This window comes from Sipha flava, unplaced genomic scaffold, assembly GCF_003268045.1.
Source record: "Sipha flava isolate LNK unplaced genomic scaffold, YSA_version1 176_pilon_pilon, whole genome shotgun sequence".
Taxonomy (NCBI): Eukaryota; Metazoa; Arthropoda; class Insecta; order Hemiptera; family Aphididae; genus Sipha; species Sipha flava.
The window spans coordinates 3,392,501-3,406,055 of record NW_020272062.1 but is presented as its reverse complement, the minus strand read 5'-3'; the positions used below and the strand labels follow the sequence as shown (position 1 = coordinate 3,406,055).

The following is a 13,555-nucleotide window of genomic DNA, read 5'->3' as shown; positions in this document are numbered from 1 at the left end:
CCGTTTTTACCAACAAAATGTTCGTAGTCTAGAAAATACAAATATTTAGTGGACTTCAATAGTCAATAACCAAAACTATTAATGTATAGATAAGTACTAAAAGTGTGTACATTTAGTTTATCCGGTTGAACATCGATCGAATTTGACATATAATTTTGGAATTTGTTTTCTAGTATATGTGTTATAAAATTGATACCTTAAAAATGATGAATCTGTCAAATTATAACATATAATAATACATTTGTAGTAAATTATTTAATAATGTACAAGCATACGTTTCTCGGTGGTATATAAGATTATTCCAAAAGTATAAGTTGTTCTCTTATCTGTTTTGGATCGATATTGCTACATGGGGAGCACTTAACTAATTTTTTCATATTTGAATAAAAAAAAAAAAAAAATCTCTGTATTTTAATTATTTTTCCATGTACAACTCTAGAGAGCAACTTAGTGGTTATTATAATATAATATATATTATCATTACACACACGATAATACTTAACTACAATGTACGCCAATTTCATTTCCATTTTCGTCTACGACTAATTCTATCTTTACTCTATGCAATATTGTAATCTTTATTATAAATATTCTTGTGATCATGACACCAATTACATACGCCTGAGGCAAAAATTATATTTTACAGCTATTTAAAAATACTGACGGAATTAATGAGTACCTAATATTTTAGGTTAGGTACTACTTATAAGTAATTAAAATATAGCTCGAAACATGTTTTATTATTAATATACCTAATCATACTCAATATAAACTGTGTAGCAAATTGTATCCATTTCGTAATATGTATATAATAGTATATTTATATAATTTTAGATTTAATAGTTTTGAAAATAATTTGTTCCCGGCAATAATGAAATGTTTACATATAATCTATATTACGTTATTACCTATAAAACAGACTTTTATATAGGCTTTACCTCCGTCTTGGTCCCTCAATAATATCTATAAATTTATTTTTAATGATACTCTACTTCGATTGAACTAAACAGGGTTTTTATCAGTAGATCAAAATATTATTATTTAGGTAAAACAAATAAAACCATAATAATAAGTAACGTTACAGAAATAGTAAGATTTGTTTCACCCTTTAATTATTCAAAGAATAAACTATATAATTGTGTATTCTGTTATTATTTATGCAATTCTTAAATCCGAAAGTTATTCGATTTTATTGAAAATTAAAAAAAAATATATAATATTTGGTACTTGCAAAAATGGAGGAATAAATAATGTAATTTAAATAAATTACTGACGTCAATGAACTTGTACATAATTTTGTTATAGATTTCAATGTAAAACCAATTATTCTCCGAAAAATATATATATCTTTAATTATTTATGTTAGAAAAAAATTAAAAGAATTAACGGGATTACAACGGGATATATAGTGACTTATTTTTATGAATCTGTTGTGAATATTAAAAAAGATCAATTGCCATTTTCATTTGACCACTGCAAACGAACTTTTGCTAACAGTACTAAAGGTGGGCACCACTAATTAAATTAAGTGTCAGTGTCTATTACGTTTAAAAATTAAAACATAACTTCTTTGATATTACGGTATTATTATAACGTTACTGATTTCGGTCTTAGAGTGGAGAATGACGAACTGTATTCAGGTTTTCCTTTTACCGAGTTTTAATAAGAATACAATGTTATATTACTATTCGCCAGAATGACGATAACCAAGCACGTCCAGTATGAATGTGTGTGTTCTTCGGTCGATTAACTATTACGTTTAAACGATTTTTTTTTCCGTACCATTTGGATATTTTCCGTAATTGGTTCATTCGGCGTTTATAAAAAAAAAAAAATAAAAAAAATAAAAAAATCATTAAGTTGGCCCGTGCGCAGAGGAAATATTATATTATATTTTTCTGACGTTTCTTAGTTGAAATGAAAAAACTTACAGATCTGATGTAGTTTTCTAAAACATAAAGTAAACACAATGTCTGTTGAATGTTGACGGAAATAGAAAATTACTAGCTTATAGTTATTTTATGAGATTATTTTAATTTATTAGACGTATTACCATATGACCTATATAGATGTGCTTATGATAATATTATATTTTATCATGCGTTAAATATACAGAAACGTATAGTTTTATTTTACATTATGTATACGTGGAACATATAAATCACTTTAACACGTATTTCCGTTCCTCCGGGCCCATCTGATGCTAATCGAAATCCAAGAATACGAATCGATTCACTGACTATTATCTTTAAACACTGTTGCTCGTACATATTGGTCGCATTATTGAGTCGCATCTTATACCGTTAGTCTGTCGGTTAAGCTCGCGAGTGTACTTGTTTACCGTACAACACGATTTTTGCAGGCTACGCAATTGAAAAATCAAAACGTAAAAATTACTTCCTGCAATGGTGGTTAGAATATCGTTCAAGTTATTTTATATACGGTACATTTTTACGTAAAATGCCTAACACCCGGAAAATAGGCTATAAAGTTAATGAAACGGCTGCAGGTTTTGAACTTTTCCGCAACATTCAAACGATTTCCGCAACATTCAAACGATTTCCGCTGTTACGGCGGAACCCACGATAATGATTTGCGTTTTGTACTTCACGTTTACCTGACAATTTACGTATAACACTCAAATCTACTTTAGTTGCTTATACATTTCGACAACCATTAAAAGTTTACCAAACGACATTTTTTCAACCGCATCAAACCACGTGTACAACATAATACCATTCGTTGTCAATCCTCGTGAAAAGAGAAGTAAAGTAATAATATAATTGGATACATTTGTTTATATGTACCATACTACGATATCAAAGACGTAAATAAAATTAACATCTTATCTATTATTATTAACAATCATCGTTTCGACCCGTCGGACACAATAAATCGCGTACGAGACACGACTCTTTACGGCACAAAAGTGAGTTATATAATGACCAAAACGGATTACATGTCATAAATAACGGAGGCGGGGTAGAGTTAATGCGATAGGAACCAAAAGACGCAGTTTCAATATGTGTGTGTGTGAATCGATCGAAATGCGTCGGAGAAAATCATCACTGGTAGAGGGTTTGGGTGCGGAGAATATGAACACCAAATGTATTGCGTTTACGAGTCGCGGCCCGTGTGTTTGCGCGGCCGTGTGGAGCGGGTGAATTTAGCGTCGCCGCTTCAGTCTTGTCGTCATACGAACGGATGGAACTTTAGGTTCTTGGCACCGGTGGCCGGCGTCAAGTGCGTCATCTCAATGGACTCGGTGCCGCTGCTCACGCCACCGTCACCGTCTTCACCGTCGTCGTCGTCGTCGTCGTCGTCGTCGCCGCGTCCGCCAGCGCCGCCGTCCTGGTCGGTAGCCGTGGGTTTGCCGGCGAACCAATCGCGAGCGTCCTGCGCGGTCGGAGGTTCTTCCGCGATGGTGGCCGAAGTGCCGGGAACGGGGGCGACGCGCGACTCGCGTGGTGGCGACGAGGACGAGGACGCGGAGGACGGTGACGCGGAGGACGAGGACGCGGAAGACGACGACGAAAGCCGTTCGTTTTGCCGTTGTCCGGCACTGCTGTCGACCGCGACTCCTTCGTCGTACACCGTTACGGCCACGTGGTCGCTTTCGTTGAGCCACTCGAGGACGAGCGACCGGTGCGACTTGACGAACCGCTCGAACAGGTCCGCGCCCGAAACGTCCGTCTGGACGGCCGCGTCCGCCGTGCCGGCCACCGACCCCCTGTGATAGTACTGCAACTGCAACTGCTGTGACTGGTGGTGGTGCTGCTGCTGTTGTGGCTGTTGCTGTTGCGGCAACGGCTGGTAATGGTGCTGCTGGTACTGGTACTGCTGGTGCGGTTGTTGGTACGAGTGGTGGTGGTGCATGTTGTACGGCTGGTGGTGTCCCGGGCTGTCGTACGTCCCGTCCCAGCCGAACACCTCGGGCGGGTGCGAGGAGCTCCGCTGCAACATGCCCGCCAGTGGCCGTTTCACGTTCTCCGGCAGATCCGGATTCGACCTGGCCGGCAACGGGTACGGGTACCTGGCATTCGTGCTAGTCGTCGCCAGCTCTTGCAACGCTTGTATGGCGTTCTTTACCTGCAACACGTGAACATATATGGGTTGAAAACCCGTTGCATCCCCTTTTCCGTCGGCACTATCGCGCGGTTGTGGCAGAAAATGCGTACGATCAGTATTCGGGGTGTACATGTAATGAAATTTAATGAAATTTGTACATGTAACTTTACATATTCTACTAAGTTACTCCCACCACCTTAGCAGGGTCATATTTAGGGGGGCACTGGCAACAACTGCCCTGGGTGCCAGTTTTTTGGGGACGCCAAAATATTGTGGTCGGAAATTTGCTCACTTGTGAATTATTGAACTTTTAAAATTATTTTGAAATTTTTACTATTATTACTTTTTTTTATAACAATATCATAAATTATTGCTAACGTATTTAATTTATTAATATATTTATAACAATATAGCTATCAGCGATCCAGAATATTATTAATATACCTAGGCCCGTATTTAAGGATAGGTAGGCACATGCCTGGGGGCGTCAAATCTCAGGGGTGGTAAAATATTTTAGCAAAATTAATTTTAAAAATACCTAATGAAAAAAAATAAAGAAAATATTATGTTTTATTATGTTATAATTTGTTTAATTTGTTAATTAAAAAAGTATTAAACGATTTTCATTTATAAGTTATATTTTAATATTAAAGATTCTCGATTATGGACGAAATAATAAGTGTTATATTATTATTATTTATTTTTGGGGAGGGGTCATAAATACGGGTCCGGGGGTGTCAAATTTTTAAATACGAGCCTGAATATACATAATATTAGTTTCCAAATTTGTTATGATAATGTCAATAAACATAAGTTATTTATAATAATATGGCGTATTATGGTATCGCGTGCGGCGTGCGGTGGCATGCCTACTACACAAAAATAGCATTGATTTTAAAATATCTAAAAAGTTTATAAGGATCCATCTCCTATATTTTCCGTGAGCAGGCCCCTAGAGGGGCGCCATTTTTTTTTTTTTTTTGCATCGGGGCGTAAAATGTCTAAATACGGCACTGCACCTTAGCGACTTTGATGCTACGGATATTAATTGTATTCACAATCTACGTACAGGTCGTTTTTTCGTTCAGTAGTCGCAGTTCCGATTGTAAAGAAATCGTTAAGAAAAAAAATAGCTACATATCCTTTCAAAGGCACCGCATGCACATTATTCACCTATTAGTGTATTGTGATTCTGTCACGATGGATTTGATAATTTATTATTATTGTTGTATCGACGATCAAAAATCGTTTTTGAGGATAAGCAAGCATTAATAACACGATCATTGAATCGAATAAATGGTTTAAAAATCAGAGCCAATAGTAACCGAATAATATCAACTATAACAATCCGGAGCATGTGGTACTGTTCAATCTATGTGACTCGCCATGTGATAGATAACAAAAAAAGGCCGGTCTCTCGAGGAGACTAATGGTTCTCTGAACGAAATATCTGCCGAGAGATCTGAAATGTTGACAGAGCTATTTGGAAGAACAGAAATAAAATTCACATCAGCTTCGGAGTGGCTAATGTCGGTATTTTAAAAACCTGAAGTGGATAATACATTTTGTTATCCAAAATCTAAATGGACCAACAAATATGTAATGTGCGACTTACCTCTTGGCTTAAAGTTGCGACGTGATAATGAAGTGATGTAACTTGGGTATCTAGTTTATCGACATTAACTTTTCTGTGTTCTATATCACTCCGGGGAAGCGTTCTAGACCTAAATATCAAATACATTTAATTAATTGAAATGCACGGCAGATCCTTTTATTGTTGTACTACTGTCGACGGGAAATATGAACTTACGATTCTCGGAATATAAAACGTTTGACTTAATTACGAGTATACATTTTAATTAGTACGTTGAGTAATAATGATTCATCATACTTATATATTTTATTTTAATATACCTAGTTCAAGAAGTTCAATAACTTAGGGTAATTTTTTTTCAACGTCATTTGACTCTTGTTTCCTTAGTTAATTTCATATGATTTTTTTGAATAAATATTGTAATTAGTTAAATTAAATCATTGTTATGAAACGTTTTAAATAACGAATTGTAAATTGTTTACAATCATTTATATGATAGTTTATTTTCTTTATTCTTAATAGTTCTGCATATTTATGTTATTGTTACATTAAGTTATTCATTTTTGTGATTGTTAGTTTTAGTAAAATGTAAGTATAAAAAGATAAGTACATTTACATTTTAAGTCTAAGATCATGGATACCATGATACTCATAGCAACTTAATTTTATAAATATTATTTATATTTAATATTAACTTTATCAAGGCGACCTACATTTTATACTCATATTACTTGACTACTTCAAAACTGAATATTATTTTACAGTATGAATTGAATCATTTATTATATGTTTAATTGATATATATATATATATATATATATATATATACGATACTACCGTTAAAGCTTTAGTTTTTGGCACTCGTATATTTTGTAAAGCAACATTTTCCTCAATTCTTAATAGTTGTCTTGAAAATTTAGTATCAGTTGATGGTATAATATTACTCGTGGTTAAATGCACTCTAATGGACTGTCTAGGGTTTTATTGACGATGGAGTATCTTCAAATTGAAAGTGTATCGAGTTTTTTTATTTAATAAAATAATAGTAAAAAAGGAATTTAGTATATCTTACTATAAAAATATTCAACAAACACGAAAATGTTTTTAAAACGTTGGTTTTCGTTTTATTTTATGTTATAATAAATATATATGTCTTATAATACATAATGCATATTATAATCGGAATATTTTTAAAAATGCTTACATGCAATATACATAGCACTTACATAAAACTCAGTAACATTTTTAAATAATTTGCATTATATTATAATAATAAAGTACGCTCATTGAAGTAACTCTTATCAATGAATTTGTTTTCTTGTAATAGGTATTTATAATTTTATATATTATACATTTATATTTTACTTATTATGGTAGATTTTTATGATATGTTTACATTAATTATAATTAAGGCTTTGACAAATATTTTAAAATAAGAATTTTATATTTATATTTTAATTTTACATGTATTATGTATACTATATTTAAATAGAATCATAATAATAAAAAGTAAAACATGGAACGATCATATACGAGTAGTTGCATATTTTCGTATCTTTTTTTTTATCTGAATATAAAACAGTTCTGTACATAAGTTATATAGCATAAGACTTAAAATTTATTCGATCGTATTCGAATTAATAATCTCTACTTATCATGTAGTACAATTTTAATTGTCGTTACTTTTTCAACATCAGTTCCTTCGAAATAACTGTGTGAGATTCCAAATTTTTCAACAAAATCGATAATTTAACATTTTACACGTGTATATTATAATGTGCACATATATTGGTGATAAAAATACATTATACTTTGAGGGAACGTACCTGTTTTGAGATAGTTTAGTAAGGTTAGTAAGGTTATGTCTGCTCGGGCTGTAACTTGAATGTATTGGTGATCGGGAAGGTGGTGATTTCGGAGATCCGTCGCATTCTTCATGTAAGTTTTCATCGTCTTCGCTTATCGACGGCAACGTTAATGTTGTTATTCCATTTTGATCAATATCCTACAAAAATTACGAACAAAATAAAAAGAAAAAAAGAAATAAAAGAAATTTTTTTAATTAAATTATATTAGTAAGTTTATTCGTTAAAATAAATATTACGGAAAACATAAAAGTAAAAATTATAATAAAGAAATGTCAAGGGCTCTCAAACTACTTCTTTGAAAACAACTTACAGTTTTCTAGTCAGTTTTAAGTATTCCCATAAAATATAAATACAAATTTGTTGTTATATACTATGCATATTATTGTACTAACCAAAAAAATCGGGGATTGCATTGAGTGTATTATAAATAAATATTATAAATTAAATGAAAATATGTTATATAAGAAATTAATTATAGTGATAAGAACAGTGTATTATGTTCTAATAAATTAATATTTTAAAGTTTATTTGAAGTGTATACACATTTAAAATGCTTTTATATGTTGATTTCTAATTGAAATACTATCATAAAACTCAATATCTCGTTGTATCATTGCAAATAATATTTCTTGGTAATCAGTTGGATTATTCAATTGTATAACATATTTTTTAGTTTGAAAAACGAAAATCCACTAAATAAAAATTATTAAAAATGTAAACAATGAATTGATACCTCCCTAAAAATTTATTTATATTCACCCAATTTATTATTATTGGTTATTAAGTCAAACAAATGATTTGAGAAATAATAATACGAGTATATAAGCATATCATGGCCATTAGAAAATAATAATTACTGATTGTTAAAAGTATAATGAAATTTACTTTAAATTTAAACAGGACATTTTTAAGCGTTCAACTGTATATAATCAACGTACTTGTATATTTAATTAGTTCCATAATAGCTATTAACGAAATTAATATAATTTGTAGGAATATTATGCTTTCAATTAAAAAAAAATATGTACTTTGTGAGGTTTAATTACTTCGGCCTCGTATCCTTCACGTATGTTGTACGTCAAGTCATGTTGTATATCATTGGCAAATTCTTGTTGATATTCAGGATAAAGCCGTAATACTTCGACCAGTCCAAGTACGTTAATACATTTCAAGTCGCAATAAGTAAGAGCTTTAACATCGCAACTAGACTTGACTACAGTGTCACCTCCTGTTCCGCCACCAGTGGTTCCACCACCGGGGACGGCACCAGTATTGCCTGAGCCACTGCTCTGACCTAGCCACATACTAATGTCGCATCCAACTAAATCGCCTTTACCTGAAAATTGAAATTCGATGTCAATGAACGTTTTTAAACTATGATTGAAAAAAACGTAAAAACAATGAAAACAAAAATCTATAAATAATTCTAAACATTTTTATTAATATAGAATGAATCTTCTGCGTGTAAAATTATTAAACTTGATATGTCATCTGATAATTTATTCGTTATACAAAAAAAACCCACTTCATCATAAATTACTTTATTAATCTTAAATAGTTTTTAGCGTATAGTATTCTTGTTTGATGTATTTCTTATGCTACAGTAAGATGTATTGTTTTTATTTTGTGTATTTGTACTCAGTAAAAATCGATTTACATTATTTAGAATTCATATTGTGGTACTCTGAGCCTTGGAGCGTGTACAAATAAATAAATATAAACATAAAATAAACGATCACATTAATCGTTAATTTATGTGTACTACAGCTTACCTAGAATAGCGACGACCATCCCGTTTTGAACGACTTCCATGGACCCATTGCACAGGTAATAAATAGATGTGAGCGCGTCGCCTTTGTGGATAAGATATTCGCCGGGAGCGCAAAAATTACTTCGTATATGCAGTGACAGCAGTTTCAGACAACCTTGCGAGGCAGATTCGAATATGGGCAATTGCAATATTTCTCGGTGCAGGTGCATAGACACGTCGCCTCTGAGCTCCTCCGGGAACTCTTTAAGCGTCTGTGGAACAGAAAAATGGGAAAAAATGCGCGTTCAGATGCGAAACAACTGGCATACAGGATCATATAATAAGAGAATTCATCAGACGCACGGCTACAATGTACTAATGCTTACAGCTCAACGGCCGTTAGTGTATTTACCTCGTGTATGTCGATGCCGTGATTGAGTGACCACATGGTCTGGAAGTAATCCTGCATCCTGTGCTTCAGTTCACTAGGGACCTGGTGCAGCGTCAAGAAGTCCTTTAGGTCTCTCCACTTGCTCTGATACAACGACCGTCGCGAATACATACGCTGGATGATGGCAGTCACGTTCCCGAACACCACGGCGTGCATAAGTGCTATATTACAAACGTACACGGTAATGACCGGACGCCGGGGGGAAACAATACATTCAGACATAAATACTACATGACAATAACACAACAGGACTACATGAGTGATTCTCGGTTTACCTCCGATTAGCATCGTAATAATGCTGAAAATCTTCTCGGCGCTGGTCGTGGCCGACACGTTTCCAAACCCTACGCTGGTTAAACTAGAACACGTGAAGTATAACGAAGTTATGTACGATTCTGAATGCGTCACATTCTCCACATTGACGTGTAAACGCTCGGCGAGAGTGTTCATCCATCCTACGCGTACAAACGAAATGTTGACATGTTATAAATTTTATATAATAAACAAGAGCTACGAATAATTAATTAATTAATTAATTAATTATTATTATTATATTTATTATTAATTAATTTATGACGTTCACGAACTGTGCTCGACCAATATTTTTGTGTGTGATTTTCAAACATTTATATGCGATTACATTTGTATGCGATTTGAGACGAATTTGCTACTTCATCAATGACATTTAAGAGCAAAACATGCCTTTAAAGACGAGTAAGCTAACTCCGTGTAACAAACCTATTTTATTTAGGTGAACTAGATTTTAATATTCAAATATTAAATATTAATTAATATTTTTTATTATTCAGTTTTTGGCTCCCCAGTTATATGGATATAAGTGACAATGAGATTATCGATACTTTAGCTAAAATGTCCTCTAATTTTACTGGTCCTTCTTTCTCTCCTATCCCTAGGTTTGAATTTAATCTGTATATTTGAATAATTTACTTGCAGTAATTACTTACTTCAGTAATTTATTATTATCTAATTTTTCTATCATACAGTTCAATCATTTACGTATACGAGGGCACCACCTTCTACCTTCTCTGGTGCCTATAAAATTAATTTAAATGATTCCCTTTTTGTATCCTGTATACAGAGGAATGTATTTGCGATCTGTCACATATTCTCTTTGTTTGTCATGTACTCTCTACTAAACGTTTGAAATTGATTTTCTCGCTTGATTATTTTTTTTTAAGCATCTGCTTTAATTTTTTCTTTAACCTAAACTTCAAGTCTAAAATGGTGAATTTAATTATCTCGTTTATTATGGAGGCTGGTTTTATTATTTAAAGGTCTCCCTTATCTTTATTGTACAATTTATCTATTTATTATTATCCTGTTACTTTAATTCCTTATATTGTATATATCGTTTATCATTATTTTAAATATTTTATATCATTCTTTAAGATATATATATTATAACTCTTGAGCTAAATAGTTAATAAAATATATTATAATAAATATATTATTTTCGTTAATATTTTATTCATAAATTTTGTTATTTTTATTTTAATACAAATATTTTGCATAAATCATCTTTCGTTATTACTAAATAATGAATGGCGTTTAAAAAAACCTTAGTCCTGAGTAGGTTACACGCAAAAATATTATTGGTGGTAACATTTTCCAAATAAAGAAACGAAATAAGTGATAGTTTTTTCACATATATGAATTATTGGGTTGACATAAAAAAAAAAAATCACTTATGTGTTTAAAATATCTTATCACTCAATGTGAAAAGTTAGACCATATTGTTTGATTAAAATTACCAAATAATATAAAGTTATTACTGTTTTTATGACATAGTTAAAATATTTTTACCAATATTGATATATCCACAAAGATTCATTAATGAGTGATATGTCAATTTTATGTTCTTAAATCATTCTTATAATGACGCTGAAACTAAAACCAGTAGGTGCTCGAACAATTGATTTTAACGGTATTGAAAATACTGAATATTGGGCAATACAAAAGTGCGTGGTTTGCAAAAAGCAAACAAAAAGTTTTGACGAAGCCCGGCCATGAAGTCCGCGTCTTGAAACGTTTTGTTTTTATTTTTTAGGTTGTCATTGTAAAGTTCTAACAGATCGATTTTTAAAATAAAAAGGAAATCATTAAAAAGTATGCTTTCAAAAAAACTTTTACCAATATTTCAGTGATGAATTATAAAAGTTATAACAATCTAATTTTGCTTTTAGAAAATGCTAAAGAATTTTACATTAAAATATTATTTGAAATTACTGATTTTCAATTATTTTGAAATTTCTAAAATTAAAAACTTAAAAAACAAGTATATTAATTAAAAAAATCTATAAATAATATATTTTATATATTAAAATGAAACCTAATAGTTTACATAATGAGCAAACCGAAGAATGTATTGGTTTTATAATGATCTTGTTCAAAAGCCTTAAAATATTCATAAAACGTGCTATTCGCAGTTGGGAATTTCAATACGGGGTTATAGGAACTTTCTAGGTGCCAAAGGTGATGTTTATAAACCATTTTAACTTTGAACATGTATATAATAAATTTAGCCATTTAGGTATTACAAATCATGTAAAAAGTTATGTTCATTTTCTTAATACAAATTTACGGCAATCTTTTATAGAAATGTCGTGGACCGTAGGTGATACTTGTACTACTATTCTAGAGTTTTATTTGATAATAAATGTTTAGTATTTGTTTAATGATTATTAACGTTACAACTTTCGTCGGCGGTATTATTATTATTATTTATTAGAGGTCGGAAAATTAAATTTACTTGGTAGCACGTAAAAATAAAAATTTTGAAGGAAAATATAGTTTTGTTACAAGCTATCGTTACTCGTATTTTATTTTGAGTAAGAACGAGGTGGCTGACGCATGAGAATACGAGACTTTCGTAAACGATGAATACTGCAACGTGCAACCCCCTCCCCTCATTATATCGATATTAAAAACAGCTAATGTTGGAATAAAATCACGACAGCAATATTTAATGCGTAAAGACGAAAAGACTTATTAATGTATATGTTACCCAGCTCGGTGATGGGGTACGGGCTCGATTAAAAATACGAGTTGTACGCTTTCCCGTCATATATAAAACATTTTAACATAACTGTTGTACCGTATTACATAGACATTATCTTAACTCATTTTGGGATATGCGAAGTGTTGCGCAACTGTGTATCCACACGGATGTGTTGTGTTAAGCTGTGGCGTGACGAAGCACCTGAATGTTAATCCACGCGTCTCCGCGTCACTCACTCGGTAAAGATCCCCTTCGATATAGTATGAAAACGTTAACGCGCAACTTAAACAAAAGTTAAATCCGATAACTGTTATTTTATATAGTGTCTACATAGTTTTTATCAATAGTTACTAAAATATGTGGTAAGGATTAACATTTGCGGTTTACCTGCCAGGCCCGTATAAGGGAATTAGGTGTTTGAACCCTTTTCTCCAAAATGTATAAGTTAAGACATATATTTCTAATCTAAATAATATGGGTTTTAACCATAATTAATATCTAGAATCTCCTCTCCCTCCTACGAAAAAAATTCTTGATACGTACCCGAACCTGCATGGTATTTAATAGTAGACTAAATGAAATTCATCGGTGCACACGATTTGTGTCCCAAAGTAAAACCATTATTTTCCTTCCTATTTTATTCTTCAGGTCTAAGACTATCAATAGAAAATTATTTTTTAATAGTAGGTTAAAAATATTGATTTTTGTCGTTGTTATGCAATTAGAAATATGTTAATTAAATTATATGAAAAAATTAAAAGCTAAATTTAGATAAAAAAAATTATAATACTGGCGAAAACTTGAA

The 13,555-nt window shown here is 32.0% G+C and overlaps 1 protein-coding gene across 7 annotated transcripts in view; it reads right to left on the bottom strand.

The window, feature by feature from the left end:
* Window positions 1–2,832: 2,832 nt before the first annotated feature.
* LOC112680296 (potassium voltage-gated channel subfamily H member 8) overlaps window positions 2,833–13,555 on the bottom strand; it is a 201,275-nt gene continuing 190,552 nt past the window's right edge. For 6 of the 7 annotated variants that reach the window (XM_025550339.1, XM_025550341.1, XM_025550343.1 and 3 more), the window contains exons 9-15: window positions 10,007–10,186; window positions 9,693–9,892; window positions 9,303–9,552; window positions 8,559–8,866; window positions 7,489–7,667; window positions 5,684–5,792; window positions 2,833–4,089 (exon numbers count right to left, since the gene is read on the bottom strand). In XM_025550339.1, coding sequence (XP_025406124.1) covers window positions 3,193–4,089; window positions 5,684–5,792; window positions 7,489–7,667; window positions 8,559–8,866; window positions 9,303–9,552; window positions 9,693–9,892; window positions 10,007–10,186 — 2,123 coding nt within the window. In that variant the 3' untranslated portion in view covers window positions 2,833–3,192. The remainder of the gene's footprint in view (window positions 4,090–5,683; window positions 5,793–7,488; window positions 7,668–8,558; window positions 8,867–9,302; window positions 9,553–9,692; window positions 9,893–10,006; window positions 10,187–13,555) is intronic. The other variant, XM_025550346.1, reaches the window with a different exon arrangement.